The sequence below is a fragment of the Pelodiscus sinensis genome, chromosome 1 (genome assembly GCF_049634645.1).
Source record: "Pelodiscus sinensis isolate JC-2024 chromosome 1, ASM4963464v1, whole genome shotgun sequence".
In the NCBI taxonomy this organism is placed as follows: domain Eukaryota; kingdom Metazoa; phylum Chordata; order Testudines; family Trionychidae; genus Pelodiscus; species Pelodiscus sinensis.
In genome coordinates, this window is record NC_134711.1 from 148148180 (window position 1) to 148169547 (window position 21368).

General features: G+C 45.6%; 1 protein-coding gene and 1 long non-coding RNA gene across 6 annotated transcripts; one reads left to right on the plus strand and one right to left on the minus strand.

Moving 5' to 3' along the window:
* The first annotated feature begins 3989 nt into the window (after nucleotides 1-3989).
* LOC112547157 (uncharacterized) lies at nucleotides 3990-10304 on the plus strand. Its single transcript, XR_003090899.2, has 3 exons — nucleotides 3990-4198; nucleotides 7759-7816; nucleotides 10084-10304. It is a non-coding gene; the product is annotated as an uncharacterized LOC112547157 (long non-coding RNA).
* GTPBP8 (GTP binding protein 8) lies at nucleotides 6394-20987 on the minus strand. Of its 5 annotated transcripts, none has more exons than XM_075906917.1 (9): nucleotides 20830-20987; nucleotides 19819-20190; nucleotides 17585-17683; nucleotides 15328-15458; nucleotides 14383-14482; nucleotides 13819-13937; nucleotides 11627-11768; nucleotides 11023-11124; nucleotides 6394-7478 (listed from the first exon to the last, which is right to left on the minus strand). In XM_075906917.1, exons 2-7 carry the CDS (start codon nucleotides 20149-20151, stop codon nucleotides 11687-11689), a joined length of 864 nt encoding a protein of 287 aa, XP_075763032.1. In that variant the 5' UTR covers nucleotides 20152-20190; nucleotides 20830-20987; the 3' UTR covers nucleotides 6394-7478; nucleotides 11023-11124; nucleotides 11627-11686. The 5 variants fall into 5 exon arrangements, with proteins under 5 accessions (XP_075763032.1, XP_075763025.1, XP_006112284.2 ...); XM_075906910.1 differs by having other exon boundaries at nucleotides 10928-11124; XM_006112222.4 differs by lacking the exon at nucleotides 11023-11124.
* Between the last annotated feature and the right edge of the window lie 381 nt (nucleotides 20988-21368).

Below are 21368 nucleotides of genomic sequence, written 5' to 3' on the forward strand. Positions count from 1 at the left end.
CTCGCCCCCGCCCGCTGCTTCCAACACCCCGCCCCGCTCGCCCGACTGGGTGCTGGTCTCTGCGGCCGCGGCGGGCAGGTGTGCGCAGCGCGTGGCGGTGCCTGTCCCCCCTGCAGCAGGGAGTGGGGGTGCAGCGGGGGGGGGGGGGAGGAGGGATGTGGGGGAACAGCTGTGAGGAGGGGGGGCTTACCTGGGGCACCCCCCCCTAGCAGCAGCTCCCCAAGGGGGGGGGGGGCGTTATCTCAGCTGGCTGCTGCCCGCAGGCACTTCCCCTGCAGCTCCTCCGGGCTGCGCTGGGAGACACACACATCCCCCCCGCTTCCCCTGCCCAGGAGCCAGAGCGACTTGCCTGCAGCTGGGTGGAGCGAGCTGGCCTCAGGAAACTGCTCTCGCTCCGCTGTGATACTTATGGGGGGGGGGGGATCCGCAGGGGGGCAAGCGGGGCTGGGGGAGAGAGCCTTCCTGGCTAGGAATATCCCTGCAGCCCGGGCACCGCAGGCCCGTACAACGGGCAGGGATTTGGGAGAGGGGCTGCTGGGGAACCTCTGTGGCCCAGGCAGGAGGGAGTAGGACCCAGCCCCCTAATGCGCCTGGTGTTTAGTGGTGGGGAGGGGGATAACTCCCATCCTCTGGGCAGTCTTCCCTGTAAGCTGGGTGGCTGCCCAGTAAAGATTCAAACGCTGCCCAGCTGACTAGCAGAGCACCCACAGCTGGCAGCGTGTGTTTTTATGGGCGGTGCACATCTTTACAATGACTTGGTGTACATAACAACATTAATTCTGCACTGGTGGAACAAAATAGAGGGAACATTGCCTCTGGGGAATGCAGCCCTCTGTTGCACTGAGGAAAGCTTGTACCTACATTTGCATCTGATTATTAATTAAGCCTCAGTGGAAGTTGCAGATACCACCAAACCTCATCTATCATAGGTGTTTGCTGACCCAAGAATGCCACAGTAAACAAAAACATTGCTCTTTAAAAGGGCCAAACCATATATTGTAAAAGTTTTAAAAGCACAAGGAAAAGCAGGTAAACACTTTTTATCCCAACCTCAAGAAGGAAAGAAGATAGTGTCAAAGTCAGACAGGACTCACAGATTTGGCAGACTGCTCTGTTTATTTCAGCAAAGCTTTGCTAAAATGCATGGAGAAAATGTGAGTGCCATACAAGGTTCAAACCTCTTGATTTATACAGTCAAAAGAAAGCCAAAATTAACAGGATTAAAAGGGGGGCAAAACTTCACATAATTAGTGTGAGGCTACTCAAGTACTCTTCATTTCAATATTAAGCACACAGCAATCTCCTGGCTATATCTCCCTGATTATCTGGAATTGTTTCCTGTCTAACACCTAATGTTTCTTTTCCTGTTAAACTCAGGCCCAAATTGGCTAGCACCTTGATCTGCATACCTACAATCAACATTAACATACTTTTCTTCTTCCTCTTAAAAAGACAAACAGAATTCCTTCAACTTATTCAATTATTACAGCACAATTCATATTTTTCTTACAGTATAATTCTTTCTACTTTCACAATAGAAAAGTACCCCACAAACACAAGGTTACACAAAATACAATAATTACACAGTCCAGTAGTTGACAGTGGGTGAGAAGCTCCTGTCTCTCAAACCTTTGATAATTTAAAGCCTCTGGTGAAAGACGAGGAGATCCCTCGCAGTGGTGACCCTCTACGATGCTCTCGACCTCAAGCCTTAGGCTCCTTCCGAGCCCTCAGTGAGGAACAGAGAGGCGATCCCTCGGAGACCCTGGGGATGGGTGTGGTGCAGGCAGGTGGTGATGATCCTTGTCTGGGGCCTTGCGCTCCTAGATGCAGGAATCACTGGTGGAGACTTGCCTGGTGCTGATCTTCAGGTGGCTTCTGCGCTTCAGCAGGAACCGATGATAGACAGCTACCTATCCCTAACACCTGGAAACAAAACCTGACTAGCTAACACGACGCTCCCGTCACGGACAAGTACCCGGCCGCTGGTGCAGTGAACCAACGCACTAATCCTAACGGACACACTCGATAAAATCTAGCTAACCCTAACTAACTATAGACTGACATAAACAGACAGGAGACAAGCAGGAACAAGGGAGGCGCGAACGAACACACACAACTGTTAGCCAGGCCTTCAAAGCACCCTTCTCATAAATATTCATGATCTTTATCTTTAAAATCATTGGACCCTGCACAGGAAAACAAGGGTCCCTGATTGGGTGCTTTGATAAACAAGTTGTAACAGCCTGGATCAGTGTGCTGCATGCAGCAGCACAGTGTGACATGTGCAGCTACTTGCGTGCCATGTGCAACACTCCTAGAAACTTCTATATTAACATGCCTAACAGCTACTACATATTCATAGCAAATCATACATATTAATGATTGCTTATACGTATTAATGAGGTGTCAAAAATGAGCTGGCTACACCTCTGCCCTGCAGACTGACTCCTTCAGTGGCGCTCAGAGGTTGTAAAGGGGGTGCCATATAAATGTCCCCTGGAATCTTCCCACCCCAAAACGGAGCTGTTCTTGGGTCGTGAGGGGTTCTGTCATGGACAGCCTCAGCTCTAGGGAAGAACCCTTCCCTTCTAGGGGCTCTCATGGGCATAGCACTTCAGCTGGGGGGATGGATTTGATACCCCAGAACTTTTCTTCTGCTCTCCGTAAAGGGGAGTGGGTGAAGGAGACCAAACTTTTAAAGCCATGTTTTACAGATGCTGCCACTCTATTGTAATGAAGCTATTGCATTATGTTCTGGTTCCTATCTGGTCCCGTGCTGGAGAGCTGAATGCTTTTAATGGGATGCCTGTTCTCCTGGGGCTGGGTACTTTATTTTTGCTGGTGCAATTACACAGGTGTTTCTTTGGCTGGTTAAAGAATGCTGTGAATTGTGTCCTTTGCTGCACATTTGGCGGTAGAAAGAGAGCAGGTGCCTCCTGAGGAGTATCAGGGACCAAGCCCAGATTAAGTCTCCTGAGAGGCCCCTAGGCTCTGGGGAGGGGCTAAAAATGAGGGGCTCAGCATGGGGGAGGGGTCAGGACTCTGAATGTGGTTTTGGGCTCAGGTAGAGCTGAGGATGAGGCTTTTGGGGTGTAGTAGCGGGCTCCAAGCTAGGGCTAAGTGGTTTGGAATGCAGGAGGGGGCTCAGAGCAAGCGGTAGGGGTACAGGATCTATAAGGGAGTTAGGGTATAGGAAGGGGCTCAGGTCTGGGGCAGGTGAATTGGGGTGTGGGGCACCTTCCTGGGCCTGTTCCCCTTTGGAAGTGCATACCCTGAAGATGGGAGGGGGCAGGTGGCTCTGCATGCTGCCCTGCAATTCCTCTCCAATGGAAGTTTGAGCGGCAGAGCCTGCAGATGAGGGAAGCACACAGATGGAGCTATCTGGCATTTACAACTCCAGCCCAGAGAGAACAGGAGGAAGAAAGGCAGCGTGCAGAGCTACATCCACTGTCCCAACCCGCATCCCCTGCCAGGCAGGGATAGAACACGGGCTTTTAGTGGCTGTAGCCCAGGCCAAGATGACCCTGCAAAAAGATCTGCATTTGTGGCAGCCTGGAGATCTTTTTGCAAGGCCCCCTTAACCCAGGGCTGCAGCCCCTAAAGCCTCTTTCTTAATTCAGCCTTTTTGGAGACAAGAACTTTTCTTCTCTACCAGGAAATAGGGGATTGTGGGGTGAAATCTGGTTTTAGGAATGGTCCCCCACTTAAAAATTTTTAAAAATGGGTATGTTTTTATTGAAGGAAAGGACCAAGGGATGTGTGAGGTTTGGGGGAGAAAGGGTCTTGATAAAGGGTGGATGTGATGGGCCATGTTTCTGTCAGTCTGTAAAAAGATTTAAACAAACCAAAACTGGGCTCAGTCAGAGAGTCATTTTCGCAAGCCCAAACTGAAGAATCTCAGAGATGGAGACCAATTCATATGGGGGACTTATTTAGCACCCACTATGCTGTTGTTTCCTCCATTCCTATTTCTGGATTAGGTTCATTCTCCCAACTGGGTACTCCATTAGCTGTTCTGTCTGACCTGTAAAATCAGTATTTTCTGTTTTCCTTTTGTAGGTTTCTTGGCTGACAGTGCTTTGTCTTGCAGCTTAAACAAGATGAAACAGAGCTCATCTTCCAGTGGTGAGGCCTCCCTGTTTCCCCTTAGAGTTCAGGACACAAGCAGAACCAGCTTACATATACCTCAAGCAATGTATGTGCTACTAATCACAAAGTACACTTATGCTGATGTAACTGAGAGGAGGAAGGTTGTGGTTATTTCTTGTGGCCTTGGTGTGAAGAGATTCATTGTTATGATGAATGGATTTGTAAAGAACAAATAATGTCAAACCAATCTGATAGCTTTCTTTGATAGGATAATGAGTCTTGTGGATAAGGGAGAAGCGTGGATGTGGTATACCTAGACTTTAGTAAGGTAAAGTTTGATATGGTCTCGCATGATAGTCTTATCAATAAACTAGGCAAATACAACTTAGATGGGGCTACTATAAGGAGGGTGCATAACTGGCTGGATAACCGTACTCAGAGGCTGTGTCTACACTGGCATGATCTCACGCAAAAGTGGCCGCTCTTTGCGCAAAATTTGCTGCCTGTCTACACTGGCCGTGTGTTCTTGCGCAAGTAAACTGACGTTCTAATGTGTGAAATCAGGGCTTCTTGTGCCAGAACTCTGACACTCCCGCTCAGGAATAAGCCCTTTTGCGCAACTGTTCTTGCGCAAGAGGCCAGTGTAGACAGGCAACATTAATTTCTTGCACAAAAAAGCCCCATGGTTAAAATGGCCATCAGAGCTTTCTTGCGCAAGAGAGTGTCTACACTGGCATGGATGCTCTTGAGCAAAAGCACATCTCTTGCGCAAAAGCACATGCCACTGTAGATGCTCTCTTCTGGAAGAGTTTTTGCAGAAGAACTATTCTGAAAAAGAGTTTTTGAGTGAGAACGCGCCAGTGTAGACGTAGCCAGTGAGTAGTTATTAATGGCACACGATCCTGCTGGAAAGGTATAACAAGTGGGATTCCGCAGGGGTCTGTTTTGGGACCGGCTCTGTTCAATATCTTCATCAACGATTTAGATATTGGCATAGAAAGTATGCTTATTAAGTTTGCAGATGATACCAAGCTGGGAGGAGTTGCAACTAATCTGGAGGATAGGGTCATAATCTAAAATGATCTGGACAAATTGGAGAAATGGTTTGAGATAAACAGGATGAAGTTTAAGACAAATGCAAAGTGCTCCACTTAGGAAGGAACAATCAGTTTCACACATACAGAATGGGAAGCGACTGTCTAGAAAGGAATACGGCAGAAAGGGATCTAGGGGTTATAGTGGACCACAAGCTGAATATGAGTCAGTAGTGTGATGCTGTTGCAAAAAAAGCAAACATGATTCTGGGATGCATTAACAGGTGTGTTGTGAGCAAGACATGAGAAGTCATTCTTCCGCTCTACTCTGTGCTAGTTAGGCCTCAGTTGGAGTATTGTGTCCAGTTCTGGGCACCGCATTTTAAGAAAGATATGGAGAAATTGGAGAGGGTCCAGAGAAGAGCAACAAGAATGATTAAAGGTCTAGAGAACATGACCTATGAAGAAAGGCTGAAAGAATTGGGTTTGTTTAGTTTAGAAAAGAGAAGATTGAGGGGGGACATGATAGCAGTTTTCAGGTATCTAAAAGGGTGTCTGTCATAAGGAGGAGGGAGAAAACTTGTTCATCTTGGCCTCTGAGGATAGAACAAGAAGCAATGGGCTTAAACTGAAGCAAGGGAGGTTTAGGTTGGACATTGGAAAAAAGTTCCTGTCAGGATGGTCAAACACTGGAATAAATTCCCCAGGGAGGTTGTGGAATCTCCATCTGTGGAGATATTTAAGAGTAGGTTAGATAAATGTCTATCAGGAATGGTCTAGACAGTATTTGGTCCTGCCATGAGGGCAGGGGACTGGACTCGATGACCTCTCGAGGTCCCTTCCAGTCCTAGTATTCTATGATCAGAGCCAGATTATGACACACTTAGGCCCCAGACCATAAAAATGAATTTAATATTTTTACAGAAAGGACATTAAATATATAACTACAAAAGCTTTATATTCTCACTGGAAAACAGGGAGAGTATATTATATTTATATATTTTTACTCCATGAATAAGGAAAATGATCCTTTTCATTTGTTAAATGAAAAAGTTTGTATTTCTCCAACAAAAGTAATCAGTTTATCCAGATTAAATATAAAAATATTTCCCAATGTTTATTCAGATTTACTTTTTGCTATGAAAATAAATTTTTGGCATTTTTCTTTTATAAAAAGGTTCCTGAAACTGACAGAGAAATATGAGTTCTGTTCCAGGCTCTATTACTGACTTTTGACTAGATAAGGCCAGTTCCAAAGATATTTATGTGCTAAAGATGCAGAGAACCACCTATGAGATTTTCAAAAAGCACCTAAGTATGCTGGGCATCTAACTTCCATTGAAACTGGAGGGGTTTGGGGAGGTTTACATACTTAGCGTGTATAGGCATCTAGTGGCAATTCTCAAAAGTGCCTTTCTACCTCTTTACCTAAATACCTTTAAAAATTTGGGCCCTACTCCTGTTCCCTAATTTTCCATCAGTAATACTTCCCGATTGCACAAGTGAGTATACATTCATTATCTTCTTTGAAGTGGGTTGAAATCCTTGAAAGGAAGATGCTAGAGAAATGAAAAGTAGTAACTATTCTTTTCCTACATATCTACCATGGATGTCATTTTAAAACCTCATATAGACTAATTTTCTCTTGTTTATTACAAGGCCAGTAACCAAATTCCTTGTAGGTAGTCTCAGCTAGTCTAATCCTAGCCTAGTTCGCCGGATTCCACCTCCCCACACCTAACCTTATTACAGCCCACCCAGGGGTTCCTGGACCCCAGTTGAGAATCACTGATCTAATGGATACAGGAGAGAAGTGTTGCTTCTTGCTTTTCTACATAGTTCTTGCTAAGTCATTCTGAACCCCACTCAGATTGGGGGCTGTGAGAGAGGCTGTCAGTGATAACAATGGCTCCTCTTAGAAAGCAAAGGAAGAAATGGGAAACCTTCAAAGAGTTACTTATTTTATTAAAGGTATTTAATAGTTAGGGGTATCTCTGGTAATGTGTGGTCCTCTCCCATTCCACACGGTTTTGCCATGCTGTTGTAGGTCAACTCTACCCAGGAACAGTTGCTTTGCCTTTTAAAACAGACTTGTGATGTCCTCTGCTACTTGTCAGCTCTTTAAACAGTTGCCTTTTTGATTATATTGATAATTTCTGGGGAGGGGAGATCGATAATGTTTACTAGTGAAGTTTGTCCTTCTGAGGCCTTGCTTTGATTCTCTTATAGGGAGAATTCTTCAGATTTGCCTGTATTCCTCTGCTGGCATGAGGTCCACTATCCCAGCAAGTTGTAGGACTTTATTGCTTGGTAAACTTAGTCCCAGGAACGCGTTGGTGACCCCTTAGGAAGCTGCAGAAGGAAAAAAAAAGTGCAACTAAACTGAAAGATCTATAGATGCATAAAAACCTAATTGAGACTGCAACCAACAAGTGCCTCAGTGAAGCTCTGACTGAATTATATGAATATCAGAAAAAGTGCAACACCTTCAGATTTACTCAGTTAAATTCACTGAATACATTTAATCTGTTTCAGTTGTAAATGTAGAACATCTTTTGATAAAAGATTATATAGCCAAACCATTTAAGGTGATTGTGTAAAACACTTTATCTGCTGTTTGTTTAAATTCCAGTTTCTATCCTAATGCAGCTTGAGAAATCACGAGCAAAAAGTGAATTATCTAGAAAATGGTAAATATTGTTTAATATATTAAATGTATACTTAGTCTGAAATTAAGATACATAATTGCTTAAATATGTATTCATTTTAGTGAAAAGGCTCTAGTTGTAGATTTACATTTTAATAGTGACAACCAATGACAGTCTATCTTCCTTTAGAAAGAAACTGAAGTACAAAAGGAAAAGTTGGTCAGCATAGATTTAAATAAAGGCTTTCCACTTAGTGTTTTTTTAGATTACCTGGATTTAAATTATTCAGCCTGTTCAGTTTTTCTAACATTTATGTCATTGTGAACCTTATAATGAAAGTGTTTCTCCTTGGCCTGAGTATGCAATTAAGGGACCATGTTCATATTCCTCAGATTCCAGGTTGCGGTGAGGACAGTAAGTGCAGAGAAAATGAAACTGCTTGATAATTTGTACCATGTACTGGAGATGAGGGCTTTTCATGTAGATTCCATAGAGGTAAGGCAGTGTTTTAAAGGGGCAGCATAGCTGAGCCGCAGATGTCGCATCAAAGGGGCAGATAGGAGGATCTAGCTGAAAGAGGCAGCAAAGGGGCAAGAATCTACTAGTTGGCTGACTTATCGGAGTATCCAGCTGATCCCTGGCTTCCAAGGGGCAGTGCAATGCAGAGCCTGGGATCAGCTGGGTACAGGGCTGGACGGAGGCATGGGCGAGCCGGACAGCTTCCCAGGGTGCAAACTGATGAGGGGCGCCTGATGGCAGCTGTGAGGGGCGCACCACATCCCTTATAGCTGCCATCAGGCGCCATGCGCCCGGCTCCTGCAGCGCTGGGGAGGTGCACACCATTAATCATGATTAAATTTTTTAATTGCTTGACAACCCAAGTTTGTTCAGATCTTCTGTTTTTAAGACCCACATGCTGGAAAGATGCCTTGACAATAGCTTCTCCTGTAGCATTAACCAATTTGCAAAGGGAGGGTTGTGACTTATAGCTTGCATTACAGTAGCAGTTAGAGGTCCCAACCTGTTGTAGTAGGTGCTGTACAGAGATTGCCAATGTTCCAAAAAGTGTATGTTCTAAGTAAGCAACACAATGTGTGAGGGGAAAACAGGCACAGAGAGGGGCCCAAGAGGATAGAGACAGAAGCAGGAATAGAACTGACTCCTAATTTCAGTTCCGTCCTCACAGCGATGTTACCAGTTCCTTTATGTAGGGAAAACTATTTTAATCAAGAGGGCTTAAAGCCAGGAACTGGGTGTTATTTGCTATGTAAATTAACAACAGTATTAGAACATCAAACCCCATTCTAAAATGCAAATATACTTGTAGTGAGAGGAAATGCTTAAGCCATTAAGAGACAAGCTACTTGAGGTAAAATTTATGGAACCAACTTCTGTTGGTGAAAGGGACAAGCTTATGAACTTCATGGTGTTCCTTGAGGTCTGGGGAAGGTAACTGGTTAGGACACTAATCTAAGTGCAAGTTTGCATGTTTCCAAACTAAATCTGAAATACACATTCAATGGGAAGGTGAATAGGACAGAGAGGAGGCATGCTTAGGTGTTTCCACATTTCTATCATTAGTTAATAAGAGTGAAATTCTGTCCCCAATTAAATGAAGCTTGAATTTCTCTCAAAGTTTGTACCATGACATAGCAAAAAATAAAACCACCAACCACTCCCCACTTATTAACAGACTTAAGTGGCATGATCTAACAGAGCAAAGAGAATTGCAGACATTTACAAGGGTTCAAATTATCCATAGTTCTTCAGTGTTCTGCCATGCAAACCTCCCTCAAGAGCAGGTTCACTTTTGTGTAGTCATGATTATTCAACAGGCAACACAGGTTCATCTTTCAATCACAAGAACTCCTGGGGATCAGATTTAAGCCCTAAGAACTTATGAAGCTTAGTGGCATGCCACAGTAAAAGACACCGCTTCTTAACCTCTCTAGTTTTACTATCAAGTGGAGCTTAGTTGGCTAACGTTTTATTGAAGAACCCAGTTTTAACTTCTAAACAATGGATAAATGGCCTGATACCACTGATGTGGTTGGTGATACAAGATGAACATGGTGCTGACACAGAAGACATGTATTTTTTAGGTTTAAGTTGGAAATCTCACCTAACATTCTCTTTCTAGAAATACCTGGCTGAGTATGATGCAAAAGCTGATGTATGTTTGAAGAATTTATCTGAAGATCTCTTGGATGGCCTGAAACAAATCCTAGCCCAATATAAAAGTCAAGCTGATCCACTTAACTGTTGCATGGAAGCCTTCACTTACGCTTTTTTTTTTCTTTTCCCTGTAGCACAATTAACGTGGTCCAGTCCCGCATTCCTTTCCACTATGAACTCCCCCAAGTCAGTCAATCCAAGGCTAGCTATATATGTACAAGGACTACAGGATCTGTGCCATCACATGCTGTCTGAGAGTTGTTAGTCCTAAGTGTATGTGTGTATATAGTCTTACTAATTTTTAAAGATACAATTTACATGTGTATCAGTCTCTGTTAAAGGTGTTTATTAAAGATTTTTGCCAGCAGTTAGTGTACTGTGATTTTGATATGTAACATCTGTCTCACTTGTCATGGAAGTTCACTGCATATCAGTCATTAAAGGATTTTGGCTTCTCCCCTGAGAGATCCAAAGTGCTAAAAAAAATAAAAATGATTTTTTCCTCCCTTAAAATACTCAAGACGTCTCTCTAAGGCAGGCTTAGGCAATAAGTGGGCCTCAGGCTGGATACTGTTCACCAGAGTGAGCCCATGACAGGCCACCCGACATGTTACTTACCTGCATGTCTGAAAGTACGGCTGCTCGCAGCCCCCTTTGGCTGCAGTTTGCCATTCCTGGCCAATGGACCTGCGGGCTGGACAGTTGCTTTCCACAGCTTTCATTGGCCAGGAATAGTGAATGCCAGCCACTGTCAGCAGCCCTACCTGCAGATGTGCACGTAAATAAAGCATCTGGGAGCTTGCGAGGGTCCTGGTGAACCACATCCAGCTCACTTATTGCTCACCCCCCTCTACAACAACAAATACTTTTGTAAGTACTAATTCTTCCAGCAGTTTGCCAGTTCATCAATTGCTGTCAAATCAGTATTATTCACCTCACTATTAAACAAAAGCACAAAGTCATAGCTTTTTTCTTTACCTCAGCAACTGATGGAGGTGCTGGAGAGCCCTCACCACTCAGTGATTTTTTATTACAGTAGAGTAATTTGCTTTTGGGGCACAGAGTGAAGTTACCTCTTGCAGAGGTACCACACAACTCCATGCAGCCCGTACATGAGACATCGTCCTCAACTTCTTAAAGGATAAATCCTTTCCACCTCCAGTTAGGAAGCCCTCCTACAGCAATACATCAGGAAAGAGTTTCATGCTTTCTTTGTCCTTTTCACCAACAGCCTTACAACTAAAAACATATATCAACATGTTCACATTCCATAGGATGACCCTATGGATTTAATATAGATATATAGGTAAAAAGAGAAGTCACATCTGATTAGTGGATTGTGGATCTTGCTATAGCCAAAGCCACTCACATTCTGATGTTCTCTCTTGCTATACAGCTACGTTCTAACATTTAAGCTTTCATTTAAAAAGCTGGTTCACAGTTAACGTCATCTTAAAGGGGAAACAAGCAGCAGCTTATAAAAACATAGCCTTTACAATTTTTTTCATTGTCAGTTTAAACTAGTACCAATAAATTAATCTGAAAAAAAATCAAACAACATTCTCAATCATTTACTCTTCCTTAACTTGCCAATGAAAATTTATTACGAAGCCCCATATAATTTCTATTTTATATTTACAAAGCAAAAAGCAATACTCAGAGCAATATGTTTGGTACCTGTTATGCTGGATGAGTAGTATATATCAGATGAGTTGTGAAATGGGAGAGGTATGTCTGTCAGGAATTCATCAAGGGAAAGTTTCCTGTAACATGGGCTACAAAACACCTTAGCAGGTGGATACCAGAATACTCTATGGAACTGTGGAAACATATTGACATGTTCAGGTCCTTGCTTCCTTTTAAATGCAGGTATCTAATTTTGTTAAGCTGCCCCCATCTCTCTAAGTATTGGGTAACTTCAAAGTCAGCTAGTTGCTTGATACATTTTAAAATATAATTTAAAATTTCCTGATTGCTGTGGAACAACAGATCCTGTATCAGCTTTAACTCTACCCACTGCACAATCACAGAGTAGAATCAGTGAACAATGTTATTGTACATCAACTTCTCTTCATTTGGTTATGGGTAGAAGGACAGACCTGTCTTTCTCGTGCAAATATACAGATTCAAAACAGTTTAAAGTCATAGCTGAGTGATGCCCTAAACATTTTCTATTGGAGAAATTTGGTGTTAATTCTTCCATTTAGTTTAGTGCTGCAGTAATGAAAACCAGAAGTTGCTATACTCTGCAACTGATGCTTGAATGCAGCAAATCTTGATAAAAATTTAACTTCACAAGACAGTCAAAACAAGATGTTTAATATTTTTTACTCGCGCTCTCTGCAGCAACTGTTTTTTAAAAGGGAAGAATGTTACACGGGATTTCCCCCCATAAAAAGAATCCTAAGACCACATAATATGAAATAAATAAGGGCACAGTGACGCTTGGAAAGCAGATCTGATACTAAAAGCACAGGTCTAGGGTAAGGATATTAAGGAGTGGGTATTTGGCTAATTGTGTAGTCAATAAGGGGAGGCACTCTGCAGAGCCACAGTGGGGGTAGCTCCTGGAGCTGCCTCTCAGCTCTCACTACATTTAAAATACAGAGCCACAGCACAAGTGGCTCCCGGAGCCAGCACAAACTGGGACTGGAACTGCTGCAGCCCTGCCTTTTAAATATAGTGAGAGCTGGGTGGCGGCTCCAAGAGCTTTGTGGCTCTGGGCCTTAACATACTTGTCAGCATCAACCTTGCTCTATTTACACAAAGATTTTTTTTAAGTTGCCACAGTCCCACCCCAGAAGCTGAAAGTCAAGCTGGATTCTTTCCAACACAGCCGCCAACCTATCCAAGATTCTATATGCCAAATTCCATTCTGTACATTTGTACCATGCAGCTGGGTTCAGTAATGTGGTACAGATTTAACCAAGGGCAGATCTGGGCCTGAAATTGGAAACTGGCTACCTGTTCTGTTGGATACAAAACAGAACCCAGCTCCCTCTCCCCGAGTTGTATAGACTAACAGGATAAGAATTCCAAAGTTAAAGTTACAACTCAGGAAGCAAAGCAATTACACAAAGGTGCCATTTAGCTTAATCTTTCAGAGCAGAACTGCATGTTAGCCTCTGTCCATTCCCACTCACATGCAGAGGGGATATTTTGTGTACAGTCGTAGGGCAAAGTAGCATTCATTTGTATGGGACAGCATAATTGCAAGTAATATCCTTCTGATGCATAAGAAAGCAACTATCATTACAAACCTGGCCCCAAGATATTGCCCATATGTGGTCTGTTTAAAATGAGTTTGGTGGTCTCAGGCATGCAAACTAGGGATGTAAGCAACTAGTGACTCAACAAGGAGGCAGAAGTGTAGCAGGAGACCAGGCATGAGCCAGAAATCAGCTGATTCCCAGCTAGCACCTGGTCCCCACCCCACAAAGCTTCAGCCTTTTGAATGTATTAAAAGCCTGACGCTCTTAATACATTTACAATGCAGAGCCACACCAGGGTTAGCTCCCAGGGCTGGGAGTTAGCCACACTGAGGTTCTGCAGTCCCTCCTGCCTTATCAACTAATCAACTTGTCAATTGAAATTCCATTGACTGTTTGATTAGCTGATTAAATGCCTTTTAACTTCCCTAACTCACACTGCATGGCCCACCATCATATTGTGCTGCTTCTGCCAGTCTCATCTGAAAAAACAAATGAAAAGTGGGACTTAAAAGCTTACCTCTTCTCTCCTCTCTAAAGGGATTCCCCCTCACATAAGGCAGAGTCAGCATGTCATACCTTTCAGTGAGTTTGTTCTCCCCTCTCCTCCTCCCCACCCCAAGCGTTTAAAAGTAATGCATCAGTAGCAGTGAACTTTACCTGACTGGGAAGAGTTGAGGAAAGCACCCCTGCATTCGTTTCTCTGCAAAGTCTTGGATCTCTAGTACATTTTTAACCAACAGTCCTTTGGGAACTTTGTCGATTTTGGTTAACACCAGCTGCACAGACCCATAAAGATAAGAGTTAGGGAGAAAAAAAGAATGTTGCTTTACTGTAAATGTAGAAATATTTGCCAAGATGCATCATCTTGAAACTGCTTCATGGCCTCCCTAAATGGGATGCTAGTATATGAATGCTGAGCACCTAACATTCAAATCACAACTCTAAGGGATATCAAACTGGGCACCAAAAATAAGATCAATTTTGAAAATCCAAACCTAAAAAATCCCCAATAATAATAAAGTGCACACAGATTGTCAGACCTCCCCATAAATTATGAATTAAAAAAGGGACACAATTTTTTTTTCTCCAATGCAGATCACCTTTAACCCACTACTAGAGCTCTACTGCTGAGGTTCATCTAGCTGAAGGTAAAATGCCCTTGATGCTGGACAGTTTAAATGTTTGATTTAGTTTTTGTTGTAAAGAGAAAGTGTAACTTACAGCATAAGGGATCCCAAACTCCTTCAACATTTCTATGGCGATGTGGTCTGCTTTCTGAAATCCTACCAAGCTGTCCACTAATAAGAATGTCCTCTTCAAGCTAACAAAGATGAAGGTAGTAACACAGGTGAGGGGCAATGCAACAGCAATTGTTTCTGCCTTAACTACCAAGAGAATTGACTAGCTACCTCATAGAATCTGGAGATGGGAAAAGGAGAATTAACCCCATCTAATTCATCCTGAGAGGCGTCAATATAGGGTAACACCTAAAGCTGGGGCGGGGAACCTTTTTTGGGTCGAGGGCAGCTGACCCTCAGAAAAATCAGCCAGGAGCCACACACAAGTGAGAAACCAGCTGCACGCACACACAAAAAAGGGACAAACCCTGCTGACGTGGCCCCTGACTGAGAAGGCGAAAGACACTCCCCACATTCCCCTTGCACACTACAGCCCAGTGGGGCTAGTAGATTTTGTGTGGTCCAGCCCCACAATAGGCACAGGCTCCCCAATGCTGGGAGGAGAAGCCATGAGCCCTGGAGGTCGCATCCAGCCCCCGGACCTGAGGTTCCCTACCCCTGACCTAAAGGGAATATTTTCCAGTCCTTTGATCATTCCAGTGCTTTGATCATCCAAGCTTTGAAACAGGACTCAAAAAACAGAAATGCCACCAATTCAAAAGTAGTAAGACTTCTGCAAACAAACCTTAACATTTCAGTTAAAGATTTAACAGAATCCAACTTATGCATTACCCCAGAGCTAAGATTAGCCTCTCTCCCATTTATACCAGGATCTAATACAGTCCACTCCATTGTTGGCAATAACTTCTTGATATGTACACTTCACTCTTCCACTTTTTGTATAATCTGTGCAAACACCCACATTCCTCTGTCCTGATGCTCTGTGAGATTGCAGAGCAAATATGGCAGTATGCAATAGCTCTCTTACTTCCGACGCTCCTGTAAATAGGCTTCCACCATGTCAGCAAAGTCTTGGGGAGCTCTGTAGCCATAGCCTGGCATGTCCACCAATGTAAAGTATTTCCCCACTTTGAAGAAATTCATTTTCTTTGTGTGGCCCTGGAGAGAGAAAAGTTGGGCTTTATTAAATATTCCAAAGTGACCAGGGGATTATTACTTTATGCCCAACATTAGACAGCTGAGCCGAACATGGACAAGAACCAAGGATCTGATGGGCCTAGAAGACTGGAGAGTGTTTTAGATTCACTAGAGATGCCAAACAGACTTTGTAGTGTATTCTACACAACTGACAAGCTGACTGAATGAGGGAAGCACTTCATGGCTTAGTGGAAACATGATACTATCTCAATGACCGATACATAAGCTTAAGTTTCTCTAAATGGGACTACACAAATCTGTGTAGTTGAGAGGAGGGAGATGCCATATGAACCCATGGAGATGCATTCAGTAAGCACATGATGTACTGGATTTATAGATTTTGAAATTACAGCCCTAGAGCAGAACACTAGTACTTAACCTACCATGTAGCTATGGAATCAAAAAGGATTTTAGGAAAACACAGTAATGTTTAAAGTTAAAGAAACAACAACAAATAGTCTAGTAGCACTTGAAAGACTATCAAAACATGTAGTCAGGCAAACACGTTCTCCTGGGAGAGCCCAGAGATTTTCCAGGGGGTACATCAACTCATACAGATGTTTCCCTAGTTTTACAACAGGCTATATAAAAACACTAGCAAAGTCAGTACAAACTAAGGTTTCATACAGTGACTTGTCTGCACTGCTCTATACATCATACACTGAAATGTAAGTACAATATTTATATTCCAACTGATTTATTTCATAATCATATGGTAAAAATGATAAAGTCAGCAATTTTTCAGTAACAGCATGCTGTGGTGTGTGTTTTTATTTCTGATCTTGTAAGTAAGCAGTTTAAATGAGGTGAAGCCTGGGGGTACACAAGACAAATCAGATAGCTATAAGGGGTACAAGTCATCTGGGAAGGTCAAGAACACCTCTTTATGGAGCCTGGTCTTCACACCTATCTAAGGAATCTAATTTCTGTCTATGGGAAATTTGCAGTTGGGGACCATGGATTGGGATTGGGAGGGGAAGAGTGTTTGGAACCCTTTCCCCACCTCCAGTGCTGGAAGCAGAACACACAGGGAACCTGTGCAGCTGCTCCAGAACCACTACTGAAGTTTGTGCTGAAGTAGCAGCAGTAATACACTAAAAAGCCTGTGTCATGAGTGTTTAAGCCAGTAGACCAACAGAGTCATGGCATCACTGACCATGCCCCTGAAGTCTTCCCTCTGTGGGTCTGTAGGGTGTGGAGATCCCTTGCACAGCCTCCCTTTCTGCGTGGAGCAGACTGCGACAGTCCCAGTGCTTCAAAGACCTTCCACAGGCCCTTGCTTGAGTAGGAGGATTTAGCTAAAAAGTGCCAAAGTACGCTCAAAAAGTGACTATAAATCAGCTTTGTAGGGCTGTGTGTTTTGTGCTAGTGACCTGCATATGGAGTGTGCTCATCTTACAAATGCAAAGCTCATTTTTATCTTCCTAGTTGCTAATTCATCTGCCCTCAGAGTCACGCTGGGTTCTTTTCACCTCATACTTCCAGTAATAAGACTTTTGCAAATGAACCTTAAAAATGTCTGTTGAAGATGCATAAGCCAAAACAGAATCCAGATTACACTCCCAGGCTGTGTCTACACTGGCATGAATTTCCGGAACTGCTTAAAACGGAATACTATTCTGTTTTCAGTTTTTCCGGAAAAGGAGCGTCTACATTGGCAGGCTGCTTTTCCGGAAAAGCGTCTGTGGCCAATGTAGACGTGCTTTTCTGGAAAAGAGCCCCGATCGCCATTTTCGCGCTCGGGGCTTTTTTCCGGGAAAGACTACTGGGCTGTCTACACTGGCCCTTTTCCAGAACAGTGTTCCAGAATAAGGACTTATACCTGAGCAGGAGCAGAGTAGTTTTTCCGGAATAGCAGCTGATTTTGTACAGTAGAGTGTCGTTGCTTTTCCGGAAATTCAAGGGCCAGTGTAGACAGCTTGCAGCTTATTCCGGAAAAGCGGCTGATTTTCTGGAATAAGTGGCCCAGTGTAGACACAGCCCCAGAGTTTTGCATTACTGCAGAGCTATGGTTAGCCTCTCTCCTGTCTCCCCTGACTGTCAAGAGCTTCCCAATGAGATGGAAGGAATTCCAAAACCTCACTTACTGGAGTTTTTGACACTCTGACTTCAACTTCGGGAGCCAATGAAAACAAGGCCTTTATTAAGGAGGATTTCCCAACATTGCTTCTGCCCACAAAGCACACCTGGAGAAAGACAGGAGAAAGGAGATACCGTTGTTAATTCTCCAACCCTAACTGTGCAAACTCCCAATTAGTTCTTAACACCTTAGGATGAGGAAAGATGGTCCAAGGAGCAGGGCACTCACGTAGGACTTGGAAGAGCTGAGTTCAAGACCCTGCCATAGACTTATTGAGTGAAGCTGAGTAAGTCATGTAGCCTCTCAGTTCCCCATCTGTGAAATGGGGATAATAGCACTTTCCTACTTCACATTAGGGATGTAAGTGACTAAGCAACTATCCAATAAGCAAAAGCTTATCGGATAGTAGTCACACTAGTCAACTAGTTGCTTCCTCGCCCCCCCCCCCTTGCTGCCTCTATCACAAGAGGCAGCAGGGGTGGGGGGTAGGAGGAGAGAGTGTGGGGGGTGGAGCCAGCTTAAAAGCCAGCTCCCCTCAGCTTCAGCTCCGTGGGAGGGGCAGGGGCAGCTTTCCAGCTTTGAAATGTTCAAGGGTGCCTGCTGGAGCCCATGCCCAGAGCGGAGTCCCCCGCTGACCCAAGGCTCCATGCAGTGCTTCCTCTCTGAAACGTATAAGAAACCCCACTGGGGTTCTTGTACATTTCAAAGTGGAAACGCCTGCATGGAGACTGGGGTCAGCGGGGGGGCTCCCTGCTGGCCCCAGGCTCCACGCAGCTTTCCAACATTTCAAAGGCAGAACCCCATGCTAGTCCTTATCAACTAATGGAATAGTTGATGGAAATCCCATCACCTATGTGATTAGTTAATTAATCAATATTTAACATCCCTACTTCACAGGGGTGTTGTTCTAGATTGTGAGGTGCTCAGATACCACAGTAATGGGGGCCATATACACAACTAAGACACACTTGCCTTCAGGGAATGTCTTGGTGTTAGTTCATACGCTGCTATTAAAAAAAAAGCTGCAGGAAGGGCCAAGTTAGGCACAAAACTTAGTAGCCCTCAGGATGTTAAATTGCCATTATCTGGCTAATTGTGTAGTCAATACAATTTGTATCGATTACACAATTACTCAATAAGGATTGCTTTGCAGAGCCGTAGCGAGGATAGCTCCTGGAGCCAGCTGGAGCCACCCACGCTGCAGCTCTGCATTTCAAATGTAGTAAGAGCCACTGGGCTTTTACTACATTTAAAACACAGAGGTGCAGTGTCCCAGATCAGAATGAGCCGGGACTGCTCGGTCCCGGCTCACACAGAGTCCAGCAGCCCCCGTTTGCAGTGGCCAGCGGACAGGGCTGCTGCCAGAACAGCATTCGTTATCCCCACCGTTGCCTCAGATGCAGCGGGAGTGGAGGAGGGGTGGGAGGAGGAAACAGCACTTGGGAGACAGTGCTGGGGGGTAACCCACTTTTAAAGCAAGCTCCCCCCAGCACTGGCTCCTGTTTGCCCCCCTCCTCTCCCGCCTCTCATATAGCAGGGGTGGGAGGAAGAATAGTTGAGTACTCACTAACATCCCTAGCCCTGACATGTAACTGTCCTACCTGTGGTTTTGCCCTGCCACCTTGCTTAATCATAGAGTAACAGAGCTGGAAGAGACCTCAGAAGGTCATCAAGTCCAGCCCTCTGCCCAAGGCAGGACCAATCCCAACAAAATCAACCCAGCCAGGGCTTTGTCAAGCCGAGACTTAAACACCTCCCTAGGGAACCCATTCCAGTGCTTCACCACCCTTCTAGTGAAATCGTTTCCCCTAATATCCAACCTAGACCTCTCCCACTGTAACTTGAGACCATTTCCAGGATCTGTAAAATCTTGGGATATCTGTAAAAAGGCCAGGCTCTAGTTTATTTGTTGGATCCCAGGTCCTTCAGGAGCTGTGCTTCCATTAGCTCTTCTGCCCAGCGTAGGCAAAAATGCCCCACTTAGTCTGAGGGAATTGACAGTACAGGGCAGATTTCTCTACATAAAATCATGCTCATTGATCCTAGGGTTCAGAGGAGGCTGAGGCTACTCTTTTGATTCCACTTAGCCAAGCCAACCGCCTAAATGACAGCATGCAAATACATGACTTCAGGAGCGAGCAGATGGGAAAAGGAAAGGCTAGTCTCCCCACCTCGTGGGTTCTGGCCATAGGTGCAAGAGTACCATATTCCTCTCAAAAGCATCCCTGGAAATGACCTCACCTCTGGCTGCGACAGCTGTGGGGCATGATCCATGCGGACAGCAGAACTGAAATAATCAATCACATGTTTGCTGGAGGGTTTGAAAAGCGCCTCTGCCCTGTGGATGTCATCCAGGCTAGGGTTGAAAGTCCGGAAACTTGCCGTATTCACACCGGGGGTTAGATATTTTTCTAGCCCCTGGAGAGGGAAAACTAGACCAGTGAGCTTTTTATCCTCCAGTTGCAGCACTTCTGAAAAAGATGCATTTTTGGTAGAGCTCCTCCAAGTAGCGCTGCATCTCCGGAGCAGGCAATTGGCCCCCACAAGCCTCCTCATCCTCTGGAGCTGGTGCATCTCTGTGATCTCTGCCCAGACGCCCAGCAGCTCATCAGCCTGCAATGGTTTAAAGCAATGTTTCTCAGACTGTGCTCTGCGGAGCCCCAGGGGCTCCACGAGACATCTCCAGGGGCTCCGTGAGGTTGACAAACTGGAAACATGGATAGGTACAACTCATACAATCAGTGGACCGCTGGGGCGCCGCATACATTTTACACATCTAAAGGGGTCCGGAGCCCGAAAAGTTTGAGAACTACTGGTTTAAAGAGCCCAGCAGCTGACCCAACCCTAGCTTCACAGCCTGGCCCAGAGCCCTGCAGGAGGGTTAGGACGCGTGCACTGCAGGAACACCCAGGAAAGCCACTCGCACCCCTCAAGAATCACCAGCCAGGCATCAGGCAGGACACAAGCGCAGGGCAGCCCAGCCAAGGGGCTTGGGGAGGACGGAGCCTCCCAGGGAGCGGCGGTAAGCAGGGCAGATGGAAGCACTGGCAAGGGAGGCGGATGGTGGGGTCGTGCCTGGAGCCAGGCGCTGCGTTCTGGGCCGGAGCTCGCCTCGCACCCAGGCGCGCGGGCTGGGCTGGGGGTGCGGAGCTTTGCAAGGGAGCCGGGCGCAGCGAGGGTGGAAAGACGCCGGCGCTCCCGGGAGCTGCAGGGGCTCCCTTGTCGGGGCTGCCCCGGGCCGGGGCGACTCACGCGGTCCCTGGCGGCGCCTCCCCTCCGCGGCCCTTGACTGGGCTGGGGCGATCACTTCCCGTGGCAAGAGCAGGGGGAGGATCCGTGCAGCGGGACTGGCCCCACCTCTCCGGAGCTGCCTCCTCCCCGCCCAGGCTGCGGGGCGTTTCCTCTGGGCCCCCCGCCCCGCCTTTGCCGCCCCAGACCCCCCGCACGGGCTCGCCCTGCGCTCCCTCCCCGGGCTGAGAGCGGCAGGCAGCCCGCGTCCCTCCCTCCCTCCCACTGTGCGAAGCGCAGTTCTGCCCTGGTGAGCTCCTGCGACACGCAGGAGAAAAGGCGCCTTTGTTAACCGCTGAAGGGCAGAGGAGGCTCGCCCTGCGCACCTCAGCCCTCCAGCAGCAGGGAGGATCATTCTGGACAGTCCTGCTCCTTTTTAATACTAATGAGAGGGGAAGAAACCCTTCTCTCCGGCCCGCCTTTGTAAAGATGAAGAAAAGCAGGGCCCCCTTTGTTCTCCTTTGCAGTTCAGCTTTAAGCTGCCCGCCCGCCCGCCCTCAGCG

Excerpts from the sequence above, each read along its gene's own strand:
- GTPBP8 (XM_006112222.4), bottom strand. The coding sequence starts at position 20,151 with ATGCACCAGCTCCAGAGGATGAGGAGGCTTGTGGGGGCCAATTGCCTG. Across the intron at positions 15,459-17,584 it reads TCAGAGTGTCAAAAACTCCA|GGCCACACAAAGAAAATGAA; the intron begins GTAAGTGAGGTT and ends TTCTCTCTCCAG. Across the intron at positions 13,938-14,382 it reads AGTTTGGGATCCCTTATGCT|CTGGTGTTAACCAAAATCGA; the intron begins GTAAGTTACACT and ends GGGTCTGTGCAG.